This window comes from Panonychus citri, unplaced genomic scaffold (genome assembly GCF_014898815.1).
Source record: "Panonychus citri isolate SS breed McGregor unplaced genomic scaffold, ASM1489881v1 Contig00058, whole genome shotgun sequence".
Classification (NCBI taxonomy): domain Eukaryota; kingdom Metazoa; phylum Arthropoda; class Arachnida; order Trombidiformes; family Tetranychidae; genus Panonychus; species Panonychus citri.
This window is the reverse complement of record NW_026515463.1, coordinates 56,488-71,704: the sequence shown is the minus strand read 5'-3', so window position 1 is coordinate 71,704 and position 15,217 is coordinate 56,488. Positions and strand designations below refer to the sequence as shown.

The 15,217-nt window shown below is 34.4% G+C and overlaps 2 protein-coding genes and 1 pseudogene across 2 annotated transcripts; 2 read left to right on the top strand and 1 right to left on the bottom strand.

Moving 5' to 3' along the window:
- Positions 1-233: 233 nt before the first annotated feature.
- On the bottom strand, positions 234-5,112 carry LOC128385918 (prostasin-like). The gene is made up of 4 exons (XM_053344850.1): positions 3,210-5,112; positions 2,829-2,913; positions 1,190-1,605; positions 234-1,105 (listed from the first exon to the last, which is right to left on the bottom strand). The coding sequence occupies exons 1-4, from the start codon at positions 3,280-3,282 to the stop codon at positions 774-776; spliced, it is 906 nt and encodes a 301-aa protein (XP_053200825.1). The 5' UTR covers positions 3,283-5,112; the 3' UTR covers positions 234-773.
- LOC128385924 (proto-oncogene tyrosine-protein kinase ROS-like) lies at positions 3,579-11,075 on the top strand (annotated as a pseudogene).
- Positions 11,076-13,151: 2,076 nt separating this feature from the next.
- LOC128385917 (heterogeneous nuclear ribonucleoprotein D-like-A) lies at positions 13,152-14,798 on the top strand. Its single transcript, XM_053344849.1, is given in 5 exon segments — positions 13,152-13,184; positions 13,187-13,259; positions 13,376-13,503; positions 13,610-13,911; positions 14,370-14,798. Coding segments are annotated over 5 exon segments (765 nt in total). The 5' UTR covers positions 13,152-13,166; the 3' UTR covers positions 14,614-14,798.
- The last annotated feature ends 419 nt before the right edge of the window (positions 14,799-15,217 follow it).

The window sequence follows — 15,217 nt, the reverse complement described above, 5'->3', positions numbered from 1 at the left end:
ACTGCGCTGAAAATGCCTTTGCATGACTTGGTACGTGGTGAGATTACACGTACTGGTCAATCAATCCTTTGTCCTTGACCATACCTAGAGCATTGTCATCGATATTTAAATGGCCTGGGAACGGAAGTTGTTGAGAAGAGAGGGAGAAAGGAAGGAGTCTGTGGGTTAAGATGATGAGGATGATAAAAAAGAAAGAAAAGAAAGTATGAAGAATAATTTAACTTTTCGTCGAATTCAATTGTAATAAAATGTGTTACTTTTTAATTTCTTTTTAATTGTTGTAGTAAAATTTGAGGTCAGAGATTAATAGTTTTCGTTGATAATTAATAAAAACATTGTACTACTAATCAGTCTTTCCAATTGTATCGTCCTATTGTCCAGTAGTTGTGGTCCTTAGGTAATCAACAAATTACAATAAGATCAAATCAAGAAGTGAATCAAAATTTTCTTTAAAATAAATTAATTAGATAATCACAATTAGTTAATATTGATAATAGATCACAAAAATTTTTAAGAAAATTGGGTTTCTAAACTTGATGATTTCCATTGAAGAAATGAACAATTTGGTTAATCAACTGAATGCGAACCATAAAACTGGTTCATGTAAGTCGATCAACAATTAGTTAATCAGTTAATTAATTAGTTGTTGATTTATGCAAGATTTGATTGGATTTGTGTCTGTCGAGTCTTTTGTCGGCATATGAATGGAGATTCGTTGAGTTGATGACAATTTATTGTACCAATTTTGGTAAGAAATAATAATTGCTCTTGAATCAGTAATAACATACATGAGATTCTGGTGCTACCGACTCAATGATGTGTCTGAACATTTTGACCATAGTGTAAAATCCTGGGGTCATCTCATCACCACAAAGGTCATACGAACCCGAAACAACGCCAACAAGATAATAACGATTGTTACTTGGATTAAGATACATTAATGGACCACCCGAATCTCCTTGACAAGCGTCTCCACCAGTTGAACCATCAACTGCACACATATGATTCTCATGAATTGGAGGAATGATGAATTTGTGGGGAAATAAACGGACAATTGGATGAGTTCGATAGAGATAATCCTTGACCATATCGTAACAATCTCCTTCTACAAAGGATTAGGAATAAAATAAAGTATTAGCAAGAAAGTTCGCGAAAGGAAAAAAGCTCGTGGATTAAGTGATCAACTTACTGCCGACATGATAAACATCAACATGTTGTAGTGCAGCCGCTGTCCCTTGATTAGGACCTAAATGTCCCCAACCAGCAACGGTTAACCTTTGGTACGGTTCGATATCATCTTTTGGTATACAGATTGGTGATATTCTGGCTGAAAATTCAACTGGCTCAGCCAATTGAAGTATGGCAAAATCATTGTTAACCGGTTTAGTGGAATCATAATTATCGGGTATAATAAAGTAGGCCACTTGACGGGCTCTTGGCAGCAGGTAAAGGTTATGTACTCCAAGGTAAACCTGAACGGCCCTGGGATCACGGACATTGCCCTTCTCGTCGTGTAAACAATGGGCCGCCGTTACGACATGCCAATGGTCAATAAGAGAACCACCACAAAGTCCATACTGACCACCACCAATGTAATTGAAAAATCTATGAGAAAATGATGAACAAGACAAAGGATAAAAAAAGAGCTCAAATATAACACACGGACCTCAAAAGATCAGTTCGATTTCCGTTGATTATGGTTAACCTCGATTGTTGACTTAACTTTCTTGGGTTGACAAATTTTAAGTTTGCAGTGATATTTGTATTTACACAATTAGAAGGTCAAATTGTAGTGTTTGATTAATCACATTATTACTTATGGCTAACTTTTAATCTCGAGTTTACTTAATCAAGCTAGAAAAGTCACCAATGGTCAGTGATTTGCATCAAAGACAAACAAACGTATCTCTTAAAAAACGCTAAGACTAAAAATCAATGCAAATATCTGTAGTTGGAGCACAATGTTTACAATTAACATCAATAATCAAAGTTATTGATAATAATATTGACAACCTTTGACTGTGACAATAACACTAATCTTAAGGCCATTTATCAACATGTACTTTCATTCATCTCTTGATTTTTCATGAACAAACATGAAAATATCACCAACATGATAAAGGCTCTCATGAAAATACCCTAAGGAACTGATTGGGTGTTAATATGAGAACTTCAGTTGAATTTAACAAGAAAAAAGACCTGGTTCATGATTTGTTTCAACTTTTTTTCGAATCGTTTTTTAATCAATTCAAAACTTTCACTGTTATAGTGAGTTTTTTGTTGGTTCAGATCAGAATTATCATCATGTGGTGTATTACATTGTGATCATTTATAACAATAAGTTGAATTTAGTGTGAAATAAAATTTGAAGTAAACTGAGGATGAAGGAAGATGATACTTTGCATAATAGAAACATCGTTTCCGGTACCGTGACAAAAGTGGCCCTACCCTTGGACTCTACTGAAGAATAGGAAAAGGAAACAGAAAACAAGCTAAATATAAGGACCAGGGTGTAAATTGTCAAGGAAACAAGAAAAGATCATAAGAGGAAAAACATAATGAAAGATTCGTTCATATGAATGTTGCGATTCATTTTCTATTTTTTCATTAATAACTTGTCAGTAGTATCTAAGTTTATTCCTACTGACCCAAGAGCGAGGCCATTGTCCAGCAAAATGAAATCATGAAACTCAATAGGAATCAACTGATAATCACAATCACGGTCATGATAATTTCAATTGCTTTTTAGGTAAATCACAAATTAATATTCTCATAATGAGAATTGATACTAGTCAAGATATGGAACTGGACTATGAACGGTAACTGACCTTAAATGAGCTACCCATGGGTATTGATTGGCGTATGTCTCGTTACCCCCGTAGACTCGTTTCTGAAGGCCACTTAATCCACAATCTACAAAAGTACATATAAGACAAAACAGCAAAATTAAAAATCGCAACTCAATTGTTAAGAAGATGAAAGTTGTATCAATGTTGTCAGATTAAGACATTAACATGTTAAGATTAACATGAAATGTTTTAATCTGTTAAAATTACGGACTAAATGTATCAGATTATCAATTTAATAACTGAGTGTGAAGCTACACCATTTTTGACACATTGACAACAATCAATTTGCTGATTTTTTGAATTTTGGAAAATGTTATCATATTAATAATCTGATACAATTGTAATTGACTTGATTCTTACCACAATAATCTGCAAAAGTTATCCGGATTAATCCATAAAACAGAATTATTAATGTGTTAATCCAGCAATGCATCCTTTGATTAAAGTCACAAACAAAATCCCATGGTTATCCGGTGATTCAGTGAATCCAATCATTTGGGATAATTGTAATCACCATCAGCCTTGTGATTAAATCACCAATAACAATTAACAAAGTGAAGGAACAAAAAAGTCACAAAAATCACCGAACCACCTTAAAGGAAAGACACTGACATTCACTGATCAACAGAAAATGAAATCGATGAGCATTTAATTGTGATTAGGGTTGTAAGTAGATGAGATTAAGCGAGACAATTAATTAACCATTTAGATGTGACATGTGAAAGCCAAATGAAAGTAATCCTTCAATCGACGACAAGTTAAATATCAACATGAAATAATCGAAAGTTTAATCCTTTTTCTTATCATTCAAATGGACCGTTTTTTTCACCCATCACTATGTTTACCTTTTAATCCTCCCACTTTGATTGCTTACCTTTAGATTAATTTGGTTGTCATGTGATTAACTAATTGTTCATTCGTAATGAACAATTGTAATTATCATCTCGATTCCAATGTTTTTCATCTTATTGTCACCGCTTCGTAAGAGGAGGTGAGATTGAGAGGAAGAGGAGGAGAAGAAGAGGAAAACCAATTGACCGAATCCCTTTGGTAGACCCAAGCCTTTCCTCCTTTCAACCTACAACTACAGTTAACCCCTAATTGTACCGAAAATTAAATCGTAAATTGGATTAACAATCAGGCTGATGATGGATCTCGATCCGATTAACACAAGAACGTTACCCAATTAATGAAGAGCGAATGATGGATGAAAAAAATAAGAAGAAATATTCAATTGACAGGGAAGGAAAAGGAAGTTGATGTTACCAATTGATGACAATTTTTTCTCAATATTCGAGTTAATTGTCAACTTAATTCTTCTTTCGAGTTTCTCTTTCTGCTATTAAATCAAGTTCCTTTTAATTTAATCATTTCACTTTTTCTGTCCTTTACCATCCAGTTTTTTTCTTCTTCTCTTTATTTTCACTTTTCTTTTTCATCTTATTTTTTTCGTTTACATTTATTAGTTAAATGAATTCGAAAGCCTTTTGTGATCTTCCTTTTAAATTGTGTCGATTTCATGCCATCAATTGATGGTAATTGTTCACACCAATTAATTGATCAACAATTTACCTCAATTCTCATTCAATTGAATAATAAATCAAAGTCCATTATCACATTCTAATTGATTACTTGGTTAATTTGTTCTGCAGAAACAGTAACAAGGTTGTTGTGTCTTCTTTAAACTTGTGTCTTCATCCCAATCAATTTCCGATTGTAATTACCTGAGAATTGATATCGAAAATTTTATAGATTAAAATTCATTTTTTCTTCAATCATCATGATCACTGACAGGAAAATTTACGCTTTTCGATTTACTATTATGTTAACTGAGTAAATATCAGTTGATTGTTTTGATTAATTGTTGCATTTAACACTGATTCTGTTGGTGATGATCACCTATCATATCCTTGGTTGAGATCAATTTGGTTTTCTTTTCAATAACAATTCCATTTGAACGTAAAACTGATCAGATCATTGATTCCAATCAGTAGATGAAAAAGTAAACTGATCACTTATTTTGACCATTAAAAGATTTGATTTACTAATCATCGCGTCGATCAGTCTAATCTATCCAATGATACAATTTGGCGAGTGATTAAATAGCTTCCTCGTCCCTCTTTTTTGGAGCTAATATATTTACAATTTACTAATAACTTTTTAATTTTTTTCTTTGCAGTGTCAATTAGGATGCCAAAAATCACGAGATTACAAAGATCTCTCATGTTCAACAATCTGTAACTCAACTAAATTAACATCAAATCAAACTGAGGTAAATTAATCTTTGAATGCTAATCGACAATCAAAAGACTTCTAGACTATATCTGCTTGACCGGCATGACCGAGGGTCAACTTTGATATCTAAATGGAGACTAGAAAAAAATAATTGTCATCGAAAGTAAATTGTAACTACTGACCTGTAACGATTTATTTCTCACTGATTTCTTTTTCTTTCTTCTCATTTTGATGACAACAATTAACCCTTATACTTGAATAATTTGACAAGTTCAATTTGATTGTTACGAGAATTATGATGAACCACAATTAAGAAACGACAATAATTTAACCAACATTACAATCAAATGACAAAAAGCACCAACAATTATAATTACGGTTTTGTTGTTTTTACGTTTGGTTTGGATTAGGTTTTTACTTTTTTATCTGCTCTTGTTTTCAATTTTAATTTGATTCCGTTTGGAAAATTAAATCAGTCCAATATTAATAGTGTTTTTGTCTTAATAGGTCAATAATTGTTTACTCTCACAATTAATTATACAATTAAGTCGATAATCATTTGACAAAACGATTGTAACACTTTCGCCTTAATTGTGTTTCGTTTTAATGTAAACTTTTTTTTCAACAAATTTTCGAAGAAACAAAGTTTTTTGTCTTAATTTAACAATCTAATCAAGAAGGAAAAACTAATTTTCAACATCAATATATAATTAACCGTTGAGATTATTGATTGTAACAATCTTTGACTGACCTTTATACTGGTCATTATCTCACTTATTGTGCAAGGTTATCAAACCATATTAATTATCACCGGTGTGGCAATTGTTTAATCAACTATATGATAGAACAAAAAATCCATCGATACTTTTTTCTCATTGATTCTCAGTGTTGAATTTTCATTTTGATTATTTTTTCTGTTCATTTTGATTGAACTTTAAGGTGTCGTCATGTCTTCGTGGATGTCGCTCGTTTCGTCAAGCTTATTGCTCAGAATTAGCAGAAAAACTTAAACCACTGCCGCAACCTCACCCGGTCGCTAATAGTATCGGCAACCGATCTTTGCTATTGGAATGGTCATCACATCCAGAGATTAATATAAACTATACTGTCCAGTACAGATTCGAGGATTATATGGAAAACAACACTTGGTATGATTATGCCAACTCGAAGCACTTATCGTGGTATAAATGTGAGCTTCATTGAAGATCTTAAACCGTTCACTGATTACCGATTTAGACTAATCTATTCACCGGCTCCTGACTGTGCACCAATACAATCAAGACCTAGTCTAGTGTTACGAACACTTCCTTGGGGCCGACCAATTGTAGCACCAGAAATAACTCGAATCAGCACCAACCCCACATGAGATTTTGTAACTTGAGAGCACCAAAGTTTCCCAATGACCACATAATTGCGTATGTTTTGTACCTTTATGAATATGCGACCGATGAGAAGCGATTGCGACCCATTTCAACGGCTCATCTCCATCCTATTCGTCAATTCAATTACCCATTCTGCTAATTTGGCTCTAGTACCAATACAATCACAGTACACCTTTGCAGTATACATTCGTTGGTCTCAAACCGTCCACTTTGTACACCATTGGATTATCAAGTATCAACTCGCAAGGCGAGGGACCTTTGACCCTCTTGAATGTCACTACACCATTTTTCAATGAAACTGAAGGTCTAACTGATCTGACAGTTCCACCATATCTACTTGTCTCCTCGAATCGGTCAGTTTACAATTACTCAACTGACCTTATGGATGGGTCAACACTTTTAGTCTAGATAGTGATGATAATGTCACAATTGTGTCCGTTGATTTGCATATTAAACGTAAATTGGTTTTAATTGCTTTGTCTAATGGAACCATTTGGAAGATTGATAACAATTTAGGCAATCAAGTTGATTCTAAGCCTCGAGTATCCATTTTACCGTTACCAGTTCCTGGTGATCATTGGCCAAGTGCCATTAACAAAATAGCCATTGATTGGGTTCATGATATTGTTTATATGCTTTTCGATTCATCAATTGGTTGTTTCAATTTAGATGAATTAACAATTTCATTCACATGGTGTTTACCTAGTTTAATCAGTGGAGCCAAAGATTTACATGTTGATCCAGTTAACAAATATCTCTATTGGTCCATTTCCAATCCATTTGATAGAAGTGGACTCTACCGAACCTCTTTGATCAAGTTACCGAGGCCCAATTCTGTTTCCAACGGTAAACCGAAATCATTCGTTTTCCGAGATCCATTGACCAAAATATTCACCATTGATTATTCACGAAAACGTATTTACTTTCCTCACAATGAGACGATCTGGTCAACATCTATGGACGGAACCAATGTGACCAATATAAGACCAAATGTTGTCGCCTCTCGATTCAAAGACGTTGCTGGTTTGGTTCACCATGATGATATTTTACTGGATCTCAGGAACTGAATTGTGCAAGGAAGAGGTTAATCCAGATGGAGAGATTTATCATAATTCATTCGCTTTGGATGACAAATTAATCTCCTTGTTTTGGTCCATCCAACGGTTCAACTGATGCCCTTTGTCCACTCAACTGCTGACCATGAGATCTTGATTATTCATCCTTCATCTTCAGCCGATTTCAAGACTCTTTGTTTGACTATTCTTGGATCATTAATGTTTTTATTATTTTGCTTTTGTTGCCAGAAAAGGTAAAATAATTAACTTAATTACTAATGAAATGATTACTTAACTGCTTGTCTTGGCTTTAAATCTTTAATTGTTTGCTAATTGCTTGTTTTTACTCCTTTTCGCTTCCATTAACCACTTTAACCCTAAACCCTTAATAATCTAGTCATGAAATCGCAAACTAATGAGAAAGAAGTTCTCAAGGAATCTGAACGAGGACATGAACGAAATCTAATCAGCTTGACCCAACTTCCAGATCATCCCCATGAAGACAATAGACTCTATCTACCAGGGTAAGTTTATTGCAATTTAAACGATTCACAAAAGATACTTGATCAAAGAAAATAATCATTTGATTACTCGTTCATCATTATTATTAACAGAGATACTGGAATAGAAAATGAATTGTCGTCCATCAGATTAATTTCACCAAGTCAATTCAAACAAACAGATCGTTTGGGTTGTGGAGCTTTTGGTCAAGTATTTCGTGGCTTGTTCACTGATCCTGAGCTTGTCGGAAGCCTCGATGCTTCATTGCCCGTTGCGATAAAGGTAATTCTCTTTAATTCTAATGGCTGATCAATTATACCATTAATAACACTAATTGAGTTGATTTTTTCACAGAAATTAAAATCAGATGCATCAGAACAAGAAAAAGATGATTTCATGAAAGAAGCTAAAATCATGGGGAACTTCAAACATCCACATTCTTAAAGTTCTTGGTGTTTGTCTTGATCCGAAATAATTCCATTTTATTAGAGCTCATGGAGGAGGCGATCTTCTTTCGTATCTTCGAGATGAGAGACCGACAGAAAAGAAACAGTGTGATTTGACTTTAGATGATCTTCTCAGTATCTGTGTGGATGTTGCTAAAGGTTGCCAATATTTGGAAGCGATGCACTTTGTTCACAGAGATTTGGCCTCGAAATTGTCTTGTTTCGAGCAAAACCGTGAATCAAGAATCGTTAAAATCGGTGACTTTGGTCTAGCTCGAGATATTTATAAAATGATTATTATCGTAAAGAGGGCGAGGGTTTGCTGCCAGTTCGATGGATGGCCCGGAAAGTTTAGTTTACGCCATTTTCGACCCAATCGGATGTTTGGTCATTCGGTGTTCTACTTTGGGAAGTTATGACTTTAGGTCAACAACCATACCCAGCTCGTAGTAATCAAGAAGTATTGAACCATGTTCGAAGTGGTGGTCGACCTGAAAGGCCACCAAACTGTTTAGAGGAGATGTAAGTGTTTAAAATCATCAGAGTCGAATAAACTGAACTCTTAATTTGATTGATTTCTCTCTCAATAGGTTCCTTTTGATGAATCAATGCTGGTGTTACAATTCAGACATGAGACCAACATTTATGTCTTGTCTCAATTATCTGGAGGAATTAAAACTTAAATTGTCATCAGGAGACGGAATCATCACAAGTTTTTCAAACCACAGCTACTACACCAACGGTAAATCAGTTGCTTGTTTGTTAATTTACTTTTGCACCATCAAGATTTTATTGAATCCAATCTCCATCTCTCTCTTTAATTAATCGTCTTGATTATCGCACTTTCTTTTCTTTTTTTTTAATCTAATTGGATATTCTGGTGTCTTTAAATCGCATGTTGTTTCGAAAAATGTAAATCATTAGATTTACGTTCAAGTTGCACTTTTTCTCTCTCTCTCTCTCGATCACAATTAACATTCCTGTTGCTTTATGCTTTTGTGATGTCCAGTGTTTGTCTCGCTTTTGTTTCCTTTAATTTTCTTTGATTGTCGATTAACCATCTAATATAATGTCGATAAAATCTAACACATTGACGTTCGCTGGTGCGTTTAACCTTCTGCAGGAGCCTTTGATAATTTTGGATTCTATTTGGAAGATCGACTTTTCTCTAGGCCATTAAACGATATCCAAAGCGTTAACTTTCCTTACATCGTAGTTTAACCAATTGCTTGATGATCATCTAATCATCAACTGGATCTCTAACAATAACCGGTGAAACCTTCGGGTCAAAGTAATCAACATTTTATCTGCTTAATTAATCACTTTTCGAACATGAAAATATACGAAACATGCGATTTAAAAGAATTGAAATTATCGTAGAGCTTATGCTCCGGTTTCGCTTGATTCTTTGTTAATAGAATATCAGCTTTTTACTGTACATACTTAGTTTGACGAACACCGCAAATTATTAGTATATTTCTCGTTCTAATTTTAATTTTCTTCGTTCCCTAACAGGAGCATCTTCAGAGTTGAGATTTTCTACCTGTGGAGACTCTAGTGGTTTCAATAGTGCTTTCAATAGTACCATGGACACAGCGACAACTTATTGTGCTTCATCTCGAGCTGAGAGCGTCCATTCAAAATACCTCAACATATCAGTTGATCACGAAGGTTACGAAATACCGATTCCTGGATGTTCAGGTGCTTGTGGCTTGAGTCATTCTTTTGACCAGCAATGTAGACCTCGACAAGTGATATTGACCATCAAAATGGTCAAATGTTTTCTGCGCTTGTGAATACTCGTCGAAACAATGGATCTCGTCTTCATTGTACCAAATCTATTAACGGATCACCACCGCCAACATATTCACAGTTATTTTAAGCTCATCTGCAGGAACGGAAATGAATCACCAGAGAGTTGCCAAGGCTCACCAGGAGCAATTTCGAAGTAAATTCAATAACAGATCAAATTAGCGCAGAGACGAGCAATCAAACTGGAAGCACTGAGAGTTTAGATGAAGGTTCTGAAATGACCTCAGTAACAACAGCTCTTCTTAAACCTGGTTTGACCAACCAACATCCGGTTCATATCTATCGTAACCTCAGTGACCTGATGTACGTCAACGATTTGGCATCTCTGTTGGAGACAATGCCGTTACCACTGCCTGCACTGATACCATCATCTTCGAAGCCAAAGCCTATGATAAATGCAGTTTCTAACGCCAATTATGATGAACTTTTTTCCAGGGAAAAGCCAAATGTTGATACGATATTCACCAATTTATACACCAATTGGAAACCACAATCAATATCTCCAGAGCCATTTTCCACCACCAACAATGTAGTCACCGAGCTTCAAACGAATCCTCTTCAACCGCCAAAGGAAAAGGTTCCCATGTGTTCATCGGGACCAACAGTTTCATCTCAAGTTGAATCTGTTGAGAAAGAAAGAGAAAATGAAGAAAAATTAGAACCAATTGATCACCTGGTAGTCAAAAACTATTCTTTTGATGAAACTTGAGACATTGTCTCATCTAATCAACTAATTACAGTTTTCTATTCATTGTTAATCAAAATTTCCAATAAAAAATATTCTTATTGTGTATATATTTTTACAAAATCAAGCCAATGCAAAAGCTCAACATTGTCAATCTTGTTATCATTTAAAATTTCAATAAATATTTTCTATTTTCTGGTATTTTGGAAAAATGTCTCATGTTCTTTTAAACAAAACTGACAATCTACTTACCCAGATTTCCATTCCAACTGAGAAAGTTAACACAATTTCTTGTAATTACTAAGAAAAGATTAAATTAACAAAATATTGGCTCACAAATTAATAGTGGGAAACAAAGAGTAGGTTTTACTCTTTGCCTCTAGAGGAGTAATAACTTATTACTTCAGCAGCTGAAGTTCAGCTGTGTGTCAACCGTAAAGGCAAATAAAATTATGATTTGTGTCAAGTGTTTTTAAATGTTCGCAATTTATCGGAAACAATTTCCTGTTTATTTGTGCCGATTTCATGTTAATCAGATGAGCAGATCATTTCACTTGTTTTGATCTCAGTGGATTAGTTCACAATGAATTGTTAGAATGGTAGGTTGAGATGATGAATCAAGTTCTCTGAGGGATTTTAATTGTTTGTCTCATCTTACTTTTCTCTAGAATTTGGATCGACCGATAGGAACGGCCATTTTGCTCGTTACTGTTGTCGTATTATTGATTTATAGTTTTCTAATTCTGATTGTTCCGGTTCTTCCTTCGATGGAAATTGATTACAGTGAATCATTTTCCACACGTGGATCTCTATTCTGGTTAATCGCTACACCGATTATTATTTCTCTTTCATCTATCTAGTGTCATTTATCACTTTTGCAGGATTTCAATGAAAGAAGATTAATTTCATAGAGAAAATTTAAGAGAAATCAATCAATGAAGAAAACGAAAGTCCAAAAGATGAAAGGCCGTGATACAGATCAACGTATTCTCTTGGTATCAATGATCCAAATGAACACCAACAATCGAAATCTGTAATTAATTGAATTCCTATGGCCGATTAATAGGTAATCATATTTGATCGTAATCTCTCTTCTATTAGTAGTTGCATGGACAAAACGTGAGCCTCTCTGATGGTGATTGTATCAAGAGACCCGAAGGACTGAGTTTATGTCATCTCGATGACAGAAGACAGTTGAAACCCTGGAGGAAGAAGGATCAGCTGAGAGGCGACAATTGATCTCAATGCACCAACAAAGGGTAATGACGGTTATCAACATGAGGGAAAAGGCAACAATGGATTGTTACACTCAAGCCCTCGACCAAAGCCCATTGACAACAAAGAGAATCGAAAAGTGTTTGGAGAAATTGTTACGAGTCTTTGAAAAGGACAGAACTCATACTCTTCATCATTTTCGACATCTTCTCACCTTTTCTAATACCAAGCAAGCACTTTGAGAAAAAACGGCCATGTTGGATCATTTAGAGAATCTTCTTCGTATGGGGAATCATCAATTCTTATTTTGGATCGAGTTCCTTCAATTTCATCCAACGAATAATCGCTTTCTGGCATAATCTTAGAGGAATCGGTGTCGATGAAATTATTTGCAAAAAGTATCAGTCAAACCATCTCACCTCATCAATCAAATCGATTATCAAAACCTTATCTCTGTTCAGAATCTTGGAGTCTCATAAATTCCAAAAATCGTCCGATCCATTGACTCACAACGATCGACGAAATGTGCATTTTGTTTCTCCTTTCTCTTTTCTTTCCTTTATTCCACCTCGTTGTTCATTCATCAGTAGTGCGATCCAACAAAAGAACTCACCAGTGGATCTATTCAATCGATCTTTCAATCGCTAATCTTTGATTCAAATGAAATTCCAAAATCGATCTTTGAGAAAAGCAATTCCAATTTGGCGGTTCCTTCGGTTCTCCAGGTGGCGCAAGTGTCTGTTTTCTATTCTCCGGACACGGAAAGGCCTATAGAGATAGAGATAGTCTTAAAGGCTTTAAGACTATTTGTTTGATTCCCCCTTCGATTTAGGTTATTTAATTTCATTATTGTTTATTGTAAAATTAATTAATTTGTCATATAAAATTGTTTACTTTTCGAAGAGTGTTAATCTTTAGTTTAATCTACTTCAACTTTGATCTCCTTTGTTTTAAAGTAAAATTTTCCATCTGCAAATTGATTAAACATGGCTGTTGACGTTTACCACCACCCAATTTCAACAATAATCACAATGAAAGTAAACTCTTTCTTGGAGGCTTGAGTTGGGATACCTCTGAAGGTATTGTAATTGAATCTGTTATTTACTTGTTCGCTTGATCCTCCATCTTCTGTTGGGCCCAGTGTCATCTAATTTTAATTTATCTTTGACATGTCTTTCTTTCCTTTTGTGTTCAGAGGATATTATCAATTACTTTAGTAAGTATGGCCAGATTCTTGATGTTACCATCAAATATGATCCAGTTTCAGGTCATCCTCGAGGCTTTGGCTTCATCACTTTTGCTTCAAGTGACTGTATTGATAATGTTAGTATTGAATTTTTCATTTTTTTTTAATTCTTCTCTTACATGTTTCACTGTCAAATTTTGTAATTGATTTTAAATCTTATCAATCTTGTATTTTCCCCCATAGGTTTTAAGAGCTGGTCCTCACACCTTAAAAAATAAACTCATTGACCCTAAGCGGGCTAAATCACGGCCTATCAGTAAAAAAGTTTTTGTCGGAGGCATTGATGCCAATACCTCTGAGTCTGAAATACGTCGTCATTTTAACAAATTCGGTAAAATTGAAGGTATTGAATTGCCTTACGACAGACAACGTGGTAAGCGAAGAGAATTCTGTTTCATCATTTTTGAAAACGAAGAAGCCGCCGATGTCGCTGTAAAAGAATCCAAACAAACAATCGATGGTCGGAGTGTGATGTCAAAAAGCTCAGGTAAGAATTTTCAACATATTCTAACAACTATATCTACTGAAAACTTTTCAGAATCAATGGTTGATTACCCTTATCTATTTTTGCTTTCCATTTATATTGATATTTCCTGATCGTTCTCTTTGTTTAATTCAACTTATTTGCTTATTTCCTCTTTGGTAATCTAAACTCATTTTGTAACAAAGATTAAATGTAAATAGATACTATCAATAACTATTCTTTTTTTTCAATTGAGACTTTCATTTATATATCATCTTTATGTAGATTTAACGTCTCAATAGATAAAAAATGTGATTAAAAGATTGTTTCAACTTTGGACTATCCTTTGTTTCTATTTTAATAGGACAATCTTTAATCTTCCAATTTGGGTTATTGACTACCACAAAAGTGATGTTGAATTACAAAGGTCCTGTATCTTGATCCATCTTAATTAAATGTATCACTCCCTTTCTCTGTGTGACAGCCTCAACCAGTTGCCCAGCAACAGAAACGTATGCTTCAAACCCAAGGCCAAGCTGCTGCTAACTATCCAAATCCAGGTATGTTTGCCTATGGTTATGACGATTACGCTTGGCCTGATCCTGCCGCTACCATGGGCGCTGGGTCCAGTGGCATTCCAGATAGACGCAGATCGAAGAAGAGTAATAATGGTAACATGCATGGTGTTGAGCCTTCTTGGAACTACAATTTCTCAATCATTTGACATAATGCAAATAATAATTATAAAATATAATAATAAAATACCTTCAATTTGGTGTAAATTGATTTGTCAACCTAATTAATTTTGATTAATCATCGATATAACAATCAAACTGAAGCCGAAATCAAACTACAATCAATTTGTTTGATTCGATAAGTTTATTAATAAAATAATGATCATCAATTCAACTTTTTAAATTTTTCTACTCGATTTATTTTAATTCTCTCTCTCTCTCTCTCCAGCTCCTTAAATCCAATCAAATTGATTAATCTTGACAATTTTGATGATAATCAACTTTAATTTAGAAAATGGTGACAATTAAAGTGAAGTGAAATTGAAGAGAAATGAAAATAAGGTTTTCTAATATTCGAGAAAAAGTATCAATCGATTTGAACGATTTCAAGAAGAGATATTTTTATTCTGGATCAACGGAAAATCTTTAAATGAACCACCACAATTCGTGACTTATGGAAGCATAAGTGGGTCTATGAAAAGAAAGAGAAGAAAGGAAATAGTTTCGAATCGAAGCCAAAAATAAGTCTCAACCTAAATTCGAATTGCCTCTTTTCTGTACAGACTCAGAATCTTTTCTTCGGATAACCAAACA